The following is a 13852-nucleotide window of genomic DNA, read 5'->3' as shown; positions in this document are numbered from 1 at the left end:
GCTAGCCGTGAGCCGGGTCATGTCACTACCCAACGCGTCCATCGTGCATCCAGGCGGCAGTGGCAGCAACGGAATATCGTCAAACAGAATGTTCCACAATAGGGGACCCAGGACAGAAAACCCCGGGGGCACCCCATGGTGGTCCTCCTGCGAATCAATGTGAAACCGGAGTCTTAGATTATCTCCCTGTTACTAAAATAGCTCTGAACTAAAGCAAAAAGGTCCCCAGGGATACTTATTAGATACAACTTCAAACGCAAATTGAAAAACATTGTGTATTCGCCAGACCCGGGATTCGAGCCTGGGACCCACGACATTATAAGCCGACGCGTACACCGTTCAGCCATTGTGAATATTTAGAAAAGAAGAGAAACACCCAGGTTTTGAGGAAATCACATAAATATGTTACGACTTCACCGAGTTGAATTCGGGGCTCCTAGACGAAAGGCCAGTGTCTTATGCACTGGACTACTAGGGCCGCTAAATTTATTTGAAGGAATTTATTAGATACGAAACAATTAATTCTCTTTCAATATATTTATTGTTATTTTTTGAGGTGCTAGTTTCTAGACATTTTTCAAGAGAATCTAACCTTTTTTTCTGTAAACTAGCTTATTTTCTTATCCTATCAGACATATTTTTTCAATGGCAATTGACAACACTGATTGATAGAGAATAGGGAACAAAATTAAGGTAGAAAAAAATAAAGAAAACAACATTTCGACCTCTACATTATACACATTTTATTGATTTTACAATTAAATAAATTTTATAAAATATCTATGTGTAAAATGAAACTTAAATTTCTTCGATTCTTCAATTCCCTTTTCTAAATTATAAAACATTAGTACATTAATTTTATTATATTATATAAATATACGCATAAATAATTTAAATTAATATCTCGAATCTTTTATAAAAAGCGGTGAAAAATATTTGAGTCCGTGACGGAGGTTATTATTTAGGGGACGATTTGAAATGGTCGTTGAGATTTCTGACTCCTAAAAGATAATCGACCGACAGTGAAAGCGTTCATTACATCGCATCGCCCTCGCAAAACTAGTGCATATTAAATAGTTTTAACTAAAATTGTCATTATTCAGGTAAAAAAATTGAAGAAACTGCAACCAGAATTTGGGCGTGGGCCTCCTTTATGATATGAATGTCGGTTCAATTTAAATTAGTTTTATATGAAAATAATTCTCTATTCGGTTGAATGTTGCGAGTTAACAATTTTAGTAGACAATGCAAAGAGTCGATTGAGAATTAGTTTTGCTTTATGGGGATGTTCTGTTCGGTGATGGCGAGGGCGGGCAGCGGAGCGACCACGGTGAGAACGCCGTCCTTGGAAAGGGAAGACTTGATGGCTTCCGGGTTGGTTCCCTTGGGCAGCATGAATTCCCTGTTGTATTCCCTGTACACTGTTTTTGAGTCTGAATTTTCTTCGTGTTTTGCGTGTACCTGAAAATAAATAACACAAAATTGTGATTTCATTTAACTACCGACGGGCGGGGATGGTGAACTTTTTTATGGTTAGTGCTGTTTTTTTTTTATATTTGTAATGCTGGATGGCAGCAAAAAATTCCCTTTCGACTCGTTTTTTAGGTCTTCTGAATCAAAACACTAAAAAAAATTATTTCCAAGCTATTATTTATTTCATTTGATTTATTTACTAGATAACATTTTCAACATCCACTCTATAGCCACCTATCTTTAAAAGATATGTAAACATTTTGTTTATTATGATTATGAATGGCCGCTGAGGGCAGCGGTAATATGTCATAGAGTTGTTCGCAATGTTAACTTTGGAAGAATTTGTTCCAAATAGGGCTTTCTGGTTTGATAGCGGTTGCCGAGTCGGTCATCTGGTGAACTCAAATTAAATGCGACTAATAATAGGACAGAAGATTATAATTATCTCCCGGTTTAAGCAGTGCAAACACTAAACACAAAGTGTAATTTAATAATAAAATTGATTTAATTAGGTATATGAGTAGTATGTGTACAACATTTGACAAAAAAAAGATACCATTACCTAAATTAAATACATCCACCGAGTACGTGGAATACCTTGCAAGGCGGTATCCGAATAATAAAAAATTCACCATGGAATACTATCCCAAATTGAAATATTTCAATAAAGATACATAATTCAAGACATATATAGGTAAACTAGCGCATCTACCAGAAATAATAACTTGAAATCGAGATTCTCTCATTAGCCTTGCTTCGAAAGCTGAGAATGATGATTGATATGAACCGCTACCGCTAGACAAAAAAGTATTTACAGAGTGAGCTTTAGAGTGAAATGAAATATTTGCGCAAGTCGCGCCGGAGCTATCGAGAAATGTGTGAACTATTTATATCTTCAGCTGCGTCCGTTGAGATAAATATTTATAGTGATAAACTTCCTTGGCAGCCTGCCTAATGGTGCAAAGCTTTACGTCTTACATTAAAATTTAATTTATTATTAGCGTCGAACATAATTCACGAGTTTACATCACACCACCGATGCAACGTTACATACAGCACATTTCGTAAAGCGGTCGTCATCGTAACAATTGATCATAAAGTCGGCAAGGCCAGGGTGATTCAATTGTCAACGGTGCCTTTTCAAAAAATGACATCTCATACAAAGAGGAGTGGGGTCAGTGGGTCAGTGGGTCAGTGCATCAGTGCAACTGTGACTGTGCAATGTAAATAAGTAAATATATCAAAACAGAAGATTAACACTATGGTATTCGAATTTAAATTCTGATTAAAAAAAGTATTGTACTAGTCAAAGCGGGGCTGCAGACGTCAAAGGCTCCTGTATAAATCGGCTAAGTTACAGTCTCACAACTATGAATTAATTTCCGTCGTTTGCAGAACTTATTGCTCGAAATGCACTGCCAAGTTACAGTTTGCGTCCTTTGATTACTAATAAACAAAAGGCGCATCGATATATTATTATCAAAGTTACAGTGAGGGATTTATGAATAGATGTCCGGCCGTTTGAGGAACTAATCTGCTCAGCGCTTCTGCTGGTAGGCACAAAGAACAGCCAGAGGAGCGCGCATCTGTGAGAAATAGAAAGCGTAGGCGAGCTGATCTACCACACTCTCGCTCTCGGCCCCCCTCGGGTTTATACTGTATGTTGGACTTGATATTCGAATCAGAGCGGTGAATGATATAATAAATTACCAATAATTTGTTGTCGACTGTTTTGACTACGATTTCTTCAGGGGCATATTTGCTGACGTCGAATCTCAGTTTAAGCGATTTGCCGTCTCCTTCGTCCTGGATGAGCGGAGAGTTAATGTTGTCCATCCATTGGTTGGGTTCCGTCGCCAGTTGTCTATTGTCGCCGTGCTGGGATGTGTTACTCGATGTTGTCGAACTGGAACACAATATCATATTATCGTTAGTTTATCTTGTATGAAAATAATTATAATTCAAATTCAACTTCTGTCTGTTGCCACGACCTATAAGTTTATATATTTGGTCATACCACAGACTACAGACTGTGCTATTAGAATATGAAGATAAAAAAGTGCGAAAAATATTGACAAATAATGTTACAAATTGACCTTGAGTCTTGAGATATTTATTCTGAGATATTTAGTCAAACTTAAGTTTGTATTCCAGATATTTTATTCAAAATTAATTATACCACTGTTCATGATCAATTTACAATGCTATTGACGTTTTGGATTTTGTCACTTTCAAAAAAAACCATAGGCATTCACAATCAAAAATTAAAAGACACTTTGATTTTCCCAGCACCTGTAAAAAGAATGGGCTCTCAACACCTGCTGGATTCATTTTATTTTGTAATGTGTCTGACCATTTTTATGGATGTCATTAACATTAATGAACAGGAAGCTACAAGTCATCATCATCATTCATCAATATTTAATAGTATTTGCCATTATGAATTTTATTGGTGCTGAGCGAGATCATTTCTCAATTTAAATCTACAATAATATAGGTAAGTACCTACTTGGCTACTTGTTTATTTTATTGCGTTTTACTCTGCCTATTAATGAGTGGGCAAATTTAATGGTATTTTTTTCAAAATCAAATTAAATACACTCGAATAATTGCAATGAGTTGCGGTTTTTACTTCCATTCATTCTGTCGATGATCGAGTAATAATTAATTTCTTCAAGTCTCTCGACATATTAATGCTGGCCAAAGGTAATTTTAGGAATCGATAGTAAAAAATGGTTGCTTATCATATCAGCTATAATTACACTGTAGTACAACTGAGAACATGGACATGTTAGTAAATAAATCTGCTACGAAAGAACTACAAAATAAAATCGTAAATAAGCAGCACAAGCACATAGCACAAGCATAATCAACATTGTATGATTTTCTCATTTTCGGCTCTTATAGCAGTGCATAAAGCACCGCTCTTCAGAGCTCTGGGTTCAATTCCGGTGAGGTCACAAATCACAATATGTTTGTGATTTTCTCAAAGCCTCTCTTTCTCAAGGCCCACTATTAGTCAGGGCGTGACACGAAACTGTAAAATTTCATGAAATGTTAAGGCGATAACATCAGTGAAACGGCAAATATTTTTCAACAATTGGCGCGACGAAATTTTGGACTCGCTGGCATTCTGAGAGCGAACGTCGGGGTGTGAATACGTCAATTTGTTTCGTGTTGGCGACGGGGGTATTAATTCTTAAATCGTCTAAAGATGACTAAAAACGTTACCCATTTACTTGAAAAAGAAAACATGTCAATGAATATATTATTATTGTTACTAATAGAGCAATAAACAGAACATTAAATGGACGCATGTTGGATTTATATGACAAATAATATTTCGTTCGGCATGCGTCATTTGCACCTGCGACCCGCAATCCGCCCATCGCCTAGCCACTCTTTTTAGACTGTGCCTCAACTGAGGTATAGCCTTAAGAAAACACAGAGTTGAGATCAGTGTTGATCACCAAACTTATTTATTGTTTCAAAACTGACAGTCGAGAGTTTAATGAAAACTTTTATGTCTCCGTCAAATAACTATACAAATCTTTCGCATACTCACCACGGGAGCCTGCATCAGTTTGAAAAACATCGGTATAGTCACACAGTGGATAACCAGTATTAGGTTAGTAAGTAGGTACATATAATAGGCAGTACCTGCCTACCCAAGTATATGTTTTTTGTGGACTGCATGCATATCTATTGCATGTCGCTAGCCTACTATTGGTTTGTGACACAGACCAATTCAAATAACTTCAATAATCAGCGGGAAACGAGCACTACATGTACACATGCTTACTACTACGATTGCGTTTGGTTTAGAAACAAACTTTCTGTTGGGATATTATTATATTCAGCTATATGTCTTATAAATAGTGATTTTACATGGCATTTATACACCGTAATGCTTTATTTTACGTTTTTGTTATGTTCCATATCCACAAAATGCAAAATGTTTTTCGTTTTTGTGGATATGGAACAAATTATGGATATGGAACAAACCAAGATAATATTTTTTCCTATTTTTGTGTTACAACGCGCGTAATATTTCATTGTTACTGTGTTTTCGTCAATAATAATAGACACATTATAGGTCATTATATTTATTATTAATTGCGATAAGAAAAATTGTTACAATAAGAATATTAAAATAAGTACTTAATCTTGGTAAGTGATTGAAAAAGGACATACTGTAAATTATAATACAACATCATCGAAAAAATAAGAAATATGAAGGGACATAAAGCAATTGAACGTTTCCAGAAAAAAAAAAAAAATTTTATTGCATACAATGCATATAATGCTTTGAAGAAATCCTTATCATTTTGTGACTAATTAATGTCAACGATTTTCTTGTTTCCTGTTGGAACATATTTTTTTAAAATAGGAATTTGAGGTAAAATATTGCAATTACTATTTTGCTTAGGAAGAGGAACCCATTTTTTTTCTAGAGCTACTGGGAGGGATAATTATATTATGACAAATGAAATTAATTTCAATGAAGTCATAGTCATCATTGAAATCCATCTTCCATTTCACATTTGACAGAAGAGATTGTTTTTCGTATTTTAAATGCTTTATTTTATGAATTGAATATTGGTAAAAGCATAAGAGGCTGCAATGGCTTGGGAGGTAGTCGAAAAAATCAGCCTCTAACATTTGTAAAACTTAAAAAAAAACTTTTTTTTGGATGAAATTTTCAATACCTTAGTACCTACCGAATCAATAAAAATGGAGAATAAGCCTCCCAATTTCTTAGGAAACGTTCAATTATGCTATGAGCAGTATCTACCTCTTGTAATGTTCCATGCCCAGGTTCAGAAAACTTTTGGCAGTATTTCCAAAATATTTCCAGATCTGCCATTCAGGAATTCGTGCCAAATACAATCGTATACAGTTTTATTTATATTGCAATAAGCTGTAGTTTAGACTTATAAAAAAAAATTATACGTTTGCCTTTGGAAGATAAAAAAACATTTTCCAAATCAAATGTTATCAGAAAATCTACGGGGAGATGGAGAAAAATCCATTATTTACTTTAAAACATCTATTTATAATAACACAAGACGAATCACAAACAAATTAAAGCCAGTCAAACGTTATGCATGACGTAACTAAATGTACGAGTAACTATGACTAAATAAACTGACTAAATTACGTATTGTTTTGTTCTTTGTCCACATTCTTCCAGATAAAATGCGCAATGCCATTGGTCGAAAAGGATATGGAACAAACCAATACAACTTATAATATAGCGTAGCGAATTAATACTATTGGTTTGTTCTATATCCGGATATGGAACAAACCAATGCAATCTTTTGTATTATTTTTATGGATTTGGAACAAAAATATACTTAAAACTAGTTTATTTCAATATTTTTCGGTCTTCTGTCACTGGATATGTAACATAACAATACTCAATGATCGTTTTACGTAAAAAAGTTTTTTTTGATAAAAGTGGTCTGTGTCACAAACCAATACTAAGGTAGCGATGTGTCAATGTCAACTTTCAAGGGTCAACCTAAAACGTATGCTAATTATTTCAAAATCTCCTCGTGTGGGAGAGCAGCCCATACACTTTTTTATAATAATAATATGTAATCCACTTTTCCATCCTTAAATGGACATGGACATAGTGGACATAGACGTAGACAAGCGAGGACAACATCGTAAATACGTTACTTACACACTCAAGAATGTGGGTAAATTCAAGGAATCAATATAAAATGTGGGCAGTATGAACTGCCGATTCGACCAGTTCGAACTGCCAGTGTTGCCATATTTTCAAAGAGGAAGTATTATAGCACAGAGCCTCCAAAATAGTAGGTACGTGTTGAATGACCCAATACTTTTCTGCATTTTCAAAAAATTCCACGCATAATAATTAACGTCTCGTTTTTTTAGACAAAATGGCTTGTTTTTAGTTCTCCCGGGTTACTTTAGCGTTATTTTTCATCTATTGCCTACTTTTTATCCGATTTTTCCAAATAGTATTTTGGGCATACTATACCTGTTTATATCGTACATAGTATGTAGACGAAAATTATAGTACAAATACTATAATTATAGTACGGTTGGCAACACTGCTGCCTGCCCAAAATAAGTAGGCTTCCCGCCTACAGCTTGAGTGAATAATATGTAGGGATATTCATATTAACCAACCTACAAAAAAATGGATTAATCTCTTCAACTATTTAAAATAAAAATAAATGTCTCCAAATGAGATGGACAGGGGAGGGGGATGGATACAGCTGGGCAATGTGATATTTAGGCGAAATCAGGTGGGGCTGAAGGGGCAGTTTTCCTTGGGGTCTCACGATTTTAGGGCCTCAATTTAAAATAAATTCTGTTATAAAAAATGCGTAGGTACCTAGCTTGTTATCAATTCATACTACCTATTATATTTATAACAAAAATATCGATAAACGCGTATTGCGCTTCAATTTTGAATATTGAAAACATAGATTAAGTTGGGAACAATAAATTTTATGAATTATTATCCTAATCGATTAACAATTAAATCAGACATCGCAACAAGTAACCTGATGCAAAACTACTGAAATGGGCAGTGCCACCTAGGTACCTAATAGTGATGTAAAAGTTCTAAATATAGCAGGCAAGAGTAGGAATGTGAAAACATCAACTCCTTCCTTCCGCTATAATTGAATCGCGAACAAAATTACTTTCGAGTGTTTTACACTTAAAACACGAATGGCTAAAAATGGTACCTACTACGTGATGAATGATGTAATATTAAATTTGGGATGTTGTTCAGTCAGTTACTTTAATCAAAAAGATCGCTGGAAAATATTAGGTAGGTGTAGGTACCTATCTATGTATTTCTTCTCAGATAATATATAATACCCATTACCTATAAATAAATTATTATGTGCATGATTCATGACTCATACGCCGTAATCTATTTAAAACCATTAAAGATGGCTTTTGTGGCGATCAGGTCGGACGGCCCGACGGGCCCAACAGCTGGCTGGACCAACTCGAGGATCTCTTCCCTTTCGGAGCACATTCTCGGACATTTCTAGAGGTGTGCAACCTGTAGTTCTCCGTCACATTGACATGTTGAACAAGTTCAAGCTAATTATTAGCTGTAAAACAGTTTTGAGGCCCCTTTTAAATCTTCCAACGAATCGATTGCGTCATTAATCGTCGTTATTATTAAATAAAATCGCCGATGATTCCAATATCTCGTAATCTTAAGAAGGTCAATCCTCGAATTGAAATTTCTAATAATAGCATGTTTGCTTTATTTACTTACTTATTGTGTTGTTCGTAATTACTAATTATATTTATGATCATGCTAATATAATATTAATATGTACACGGAACGGGTAAAAAATGTAAAAATCAATGTAATAAATAAACTAAGAATTAGCAACTTGTTTTAATTTTAATTTATTTAATTAATATTATTGTCTATCGCCTTGGCCCTTGGGTCTCAACTCAACGTCAGTGAAGCCACGTTTAGTTGAGACCGACCCAACTAGTGCCACCACCACTCAACAAATAGGTATTAATTTTAACATGAACCTGCCGAAATGTGTGTAGCTTGGCCTCAGAACAACGAAAAGTTGTCGATGCCTTATTTAAATGATGATTGATGAGTGATGACGCAAGGTCACTGAATTAAACACACATTGAAAAACAATACCTATGCATTTTTCTACCAAACAATGGATTCGAACCCGCATCTGAAGTTGCAATATGTTAAGAATCAAGATTTTCAAGCTCGGCTCATAATATTTTTAAACCTCGCTAAAAAAGGGTGAGTGGAAACACGGAAGGGCGCCAAATAAAAGCTAAAATTCTTGAATCAGGATCAATGAATGAAAATATTTTTTCAGATAGTTCACGCACCGGTTTCTGAAAATTTCCACTTCGAGCCTCGTGTTCACCGAACAACATAAAACATAACATAATCATTGTAATGGGCCTCCATCAAAAAATGGCAGAGACATGATATTAGATTAGACGAATGTGATAATAGGGTAAAGTAATATGCAAATTAGGTGAAATGAATGACACACATCAGAAAATAGCTCATAAAGCAAGCAAATTAGCAAACACACATCTCACTTGACCTTATACAAAAATGTCCGTGAACCTAGCGACTTTTCCCAACCTTTTACTTTTTATTTAGTAAATGCAGTCTTTCTTTATGTCTCACGCCAACCAACACTGGGAAAATCGTTCAGGCAATGGCACAATAATGAAGCCCTACCGAATGAGACGCCATCGCGTCTGTTTTTTGTACAATATTATGTATCATTGTTTAGAGATCATCAAATAGATACGACAAAAATGAATGTTTTATTTTTCCCCCGACTGTTCTGTTTTTTCATGTTCTGTTTATTCGTGTTCTGTTTATTCGTGTTCTGTTTTGTCCGGTTACCGAAAATATGGCATATGGACTACTTATTCACAACAGACACAATATAGGTACCTACCTATTATATTGTTTATGATAAGATTGATAACTGATTTATGCATGTTTCTGCATACAATGAATGTTCTTCATATTTTTGTCGGATGAGCCGAGTCATGGACACCGAGGGCAATATAATATAATAATATTAATAATATAAATTGATGTCTTCGAAACGTGGTATGTAGATTATTGTATGTATTGACGCCGAATGCTTTGTATGTAGACAGAGCACAGAACGAACCGACAGTCATCCAGGAACTCCATATCAAAATATAAACCATATTTAGGTAGGTAGGTACCGAAGTTCTACATAAATAATTATATTCGACCAGAAACAGCGTGATTATTTTGGACCCCAGTAAGAAGGTAAACGTAAACGTCAATAATTATGTGTGACGAATTATTGGAACGCGATTGGACATAAGTAAAACAAAGTTTGAATTATGCAATTTACAATTTCAATTTCAATTCAAGTCGCGTTAATTTTTAATACCTACCTAACTTGTGGCATGTTACCAAAAAAGTTCAATATTGATAAAGTATTGTGAGCGATTCTCGTATAGGTAGTAATCCGAGATTGACATCTATTTGGATCATTTCCATTTTGCGAATGCAGTACTATTTTATTATTACAACGTTTTTATTAGTTCGAATTCTTATTTGTCCGGTACAAATCTTGCAATCGATTTTTAACTAACTTCCCGACTAGCTAGACATTTGAAACTTTTAGAATACTTACCTATATAAGAACACGATGCCAATGCATTCTTTTAATACTTTTAGCCATCTTTAAGCAGAATTGAATTCATTTACAGTTAATTCTGTTTTGTATGAAAAGTTATTTCGGGAGAAATCTGTAATCCAATCCACTATTATTGGTTGCTAAGTGGGTTGTCCTAGCAACTAAATTATTAATATATACCTACGTGCGTTACTATGGAAATCAAAATGACATTTCAGTATTCTATATTTGTTTGTTTTTTATTTACTTCATATCAAGTACAAGTTTGAGCATAATAATTGAACAGAAAATTTTAAAACGTAGGTAAGTATATAAAAAGTTCTTTTTATCCTGTAATTATTATTTATTTTTTAAATGTAGGATATAATTCCCGCCCATCCGGCCAATGAAACATGCAAATAAGTCTGAGTATATTTTAGTAAGTTGCACAATCATCGTCACATTCCAGACATTCTGACACTATTCCTATATTTAGCACTGCGTTAGTGCTCACACATTATTCTAAAATGTAAATTGCAACATGCCTAATAATAATTATACTACGATTGCACGAAATTGCATTATAGATTAACTAATCAAGAGTAGATTAATAATTTACATAACTAAGTACCTACCTATATGGAATTTAAGTACATAATAAGAACTTACTATCGAATCATGAATCATCCAACAAGATACTCAATCCTTTATTGTCAAGAAAATCTCTGACAATTAATTAATATGAAAAAACTGCAGAATTGTAAATAAGCTGTCCACTGGTACGTACGGGAATATCTACATTTTTGGAGAAGATATTGATAATACGAAAATTAGGATTATACCTACATGCACCATGCACCTCAAATAAGTCGATAAGTTGGGTAGGTGCCTACAATAGATAATGCATAGGACGGAGGCGGTTATGCACAATAACAAAAGAATATCGACGATGTAAGGCGTGAAAAACCGATGGCCCACGGGTCCGAAGTCCGACGATTTCAATCGGAAGTAAAGAGAAAGCTGTCGCTTTCTTCTCTTCAGTGGACTCGTAAAAGCTCAATTTTGTTCAACAATAATAATTGGGTCGATACCGACCAAAGATATTGAATCATCTTCCGTTCTTCCCATTTTGTCCAATTTTGTTCGGTCCAAAATCAATGTGAGCTCTTTTTAGCTTTCTTAATATTATAAAATAGACAGTTGATAAATAACAATGAGAGTGAGATTTAGGGAACCTTGTCCGGCAACAGTGCTCTCGAGGCTACGCCACTGCATAACTTTAATTATTAATACATAGGTACATATTGTGGGCTCCATCTCCATGCAGGTGTTTTTTATTCTCGCCAACCATGTTTAGATAAAATATTGACACAAGTGATTCCGACACCTTCAAATTGGACATTTTTGACATTAATAACATTTTATTCTGTTAACTTGATTAAATTATTAGGTACGTTAGTATGTATGTTATACCTACCCGGTGGGGCTAATAAAACATTAAGTATCCGGGACACACAAGACCACAGTACATTTAAATTCTGATTAAGGCTATACCTCAGTTGAGGCATGGTCTAAAAATATCGTGCCTAGGCGATGCGCGGATTGTGCAAATGACGCGTGCCGAACGAAATATCATATAATAAATCCAACATGCGTCCATTTAATGTTCTATTAGTAACAATAATAATAAATTCATTGACATGTTTTCTTTTTCAAGTAAATGGGTAATGTTTTTTAGTCATCTTTACACGATTTATGAATTAATACCTCCGTCGCCATCACGAAATAAATTGACGTGTTCACAGCTCGACTTTCGCTCTCCGATTGCCAGCGAGTCCAAAATTTCGTCGCACCTATAGTTGAAAACTTTTGCCGTTTCACTGAAGTACCGTCTTAATAAGCCCATTAAACAGTTTGTTTTCGTATAGGTAAGAAAAAATAAAAATCACAATAAAATACAAAATTTAATTCAAAACAACTTGACGATCACAGAAAACAAAATAAATATACATAATACAATACGATTATTCTGATCAGTGATCAGTGATCAGTGTGATCACATAATGATATAATAATAATATGTAGATAATTTATTTATACTTAATACCTACTAGGTAGGGAGGGAGAGATACATTCGATCGATTGTTGGAACTCGGAAGCAAGTTTTATAAGGTAGGAAATCAGCTGCACCCACATAATGATAAGTGATAAGATAACGAAGTAAGACATAACATGATAATAGGTATACAAATAAACAAGTTTGACATAAAAGTACGTACTGTTACCTAGGTAGACATGCAAAAACGTGCGAATAAGCGAAATAAAAAGACTAAGAAGAGACCATGCTGTGATAACTGATAACTTATAATAACTGATAACTTTACTTATATAACTGATAACCTACATTGTATCTAATTATTTATATTTCAGTTATTTCTACTCTCATTTCTCCAACAGCATAAAAACACACATACCTTACTTAATAATTATTACAGCGAATTATTATTATAAAATAATGAAAAATATTGTTATTATCCAAAGTAAGTATTCATTTAACATTTAAGTTATTATATTTGTTTAAATCAAACAGGATTAAGCCTAATAACAAGTTATGGAATAATAATATTTAATATTAATCGACAAGTTCTACTCGTTCACTCCCACGAAATGAAGCCAAAATCATTCTTACCTAGTTGTGGTAGATTTACTCCCAGATTTTGTTCCTCCGGCAGACATTGATTCATAATTGTAAGACATGCAAAGATTAACGCAGCAATGTTAGATTGTTTGTTAGTTATTAATGTCATAATAGGTGTAGCTGTAGGGTGTAGGTACACTAGTGTACACTGTACAGGTTACAGGTACCTACATCTCGATTTCTACAAAGAAAAAAATCAGTTATTTGTTAGTACTCGTAGCTTCAAAGCACCTTATAATGGCGTTATTAGTAACGATTATTTTATTACTGTCATGAACACTCATTTCCTCACCTAATAAAATGTGACCGTAATACCAATAGGATTGGCAATTTTTACTGGCATATTAACATGTGGAATTGAAATGTCAGAATCAATGTCGATGTGGACGATGTGTTTTCACTTTTTGATCAACGGTCTGCGGTACCAACTAATAAAATGTTTAGGTATTCTACCTAGCAAATTTGATTATGGAATAATTTAATTCAATTCGTATGAAAAAGGTAACAAGAA

General features: G+C 34.3%; 1 protein-coding gene across 1 annotated transcript in view; it reads right to left on the bottom strand.

Annotated features, from left to right (window-relative positions):
* Positions 1-718: 718 nt before the first annotated feature.
* LOC147064309 (uncharacterized) overlaps positions 719-13852 on the bottom strand; it is a 32599-nt gene continuing 19465 nt past the window's right edge. The window contains exons 2-3 of the mRNA XM_085958561.1: positions 3184-3379; positions 719-1461 (exon numbers count right to left, since the gene is read on the bottom strand). Of these exons, the coding sequence (XP_085814687.1) occupies positions 1267-1461; positions 3184-3379 (391 nt within the window). The 3' untranslated portion in view covers positions 719-1266. The remainder of the gene's footprint in view (positions 1462-3183; positions 3380-13852) is intronic.

Source organism: Rhyacophila brunnea, unplaced genomic scaffold, assembly GCF_057557595.1.
Source record: "Rhyacophila brunnea isolate RB1 unplaced genomic scaffold, BYU_Rbru_1.0 scaffold_8, whole genome shotgun sequence".
Taxonomy (NCBI): Eukaryota; Metazoa; Arthropoda; class Insecta; order Trichoptera; family Rhyacophilidae; genus Rhyacophila; species Rhyacophila brunnea.
This window is presented reverse-complemented; position numbering and strand designations above follow the sequence as displayed.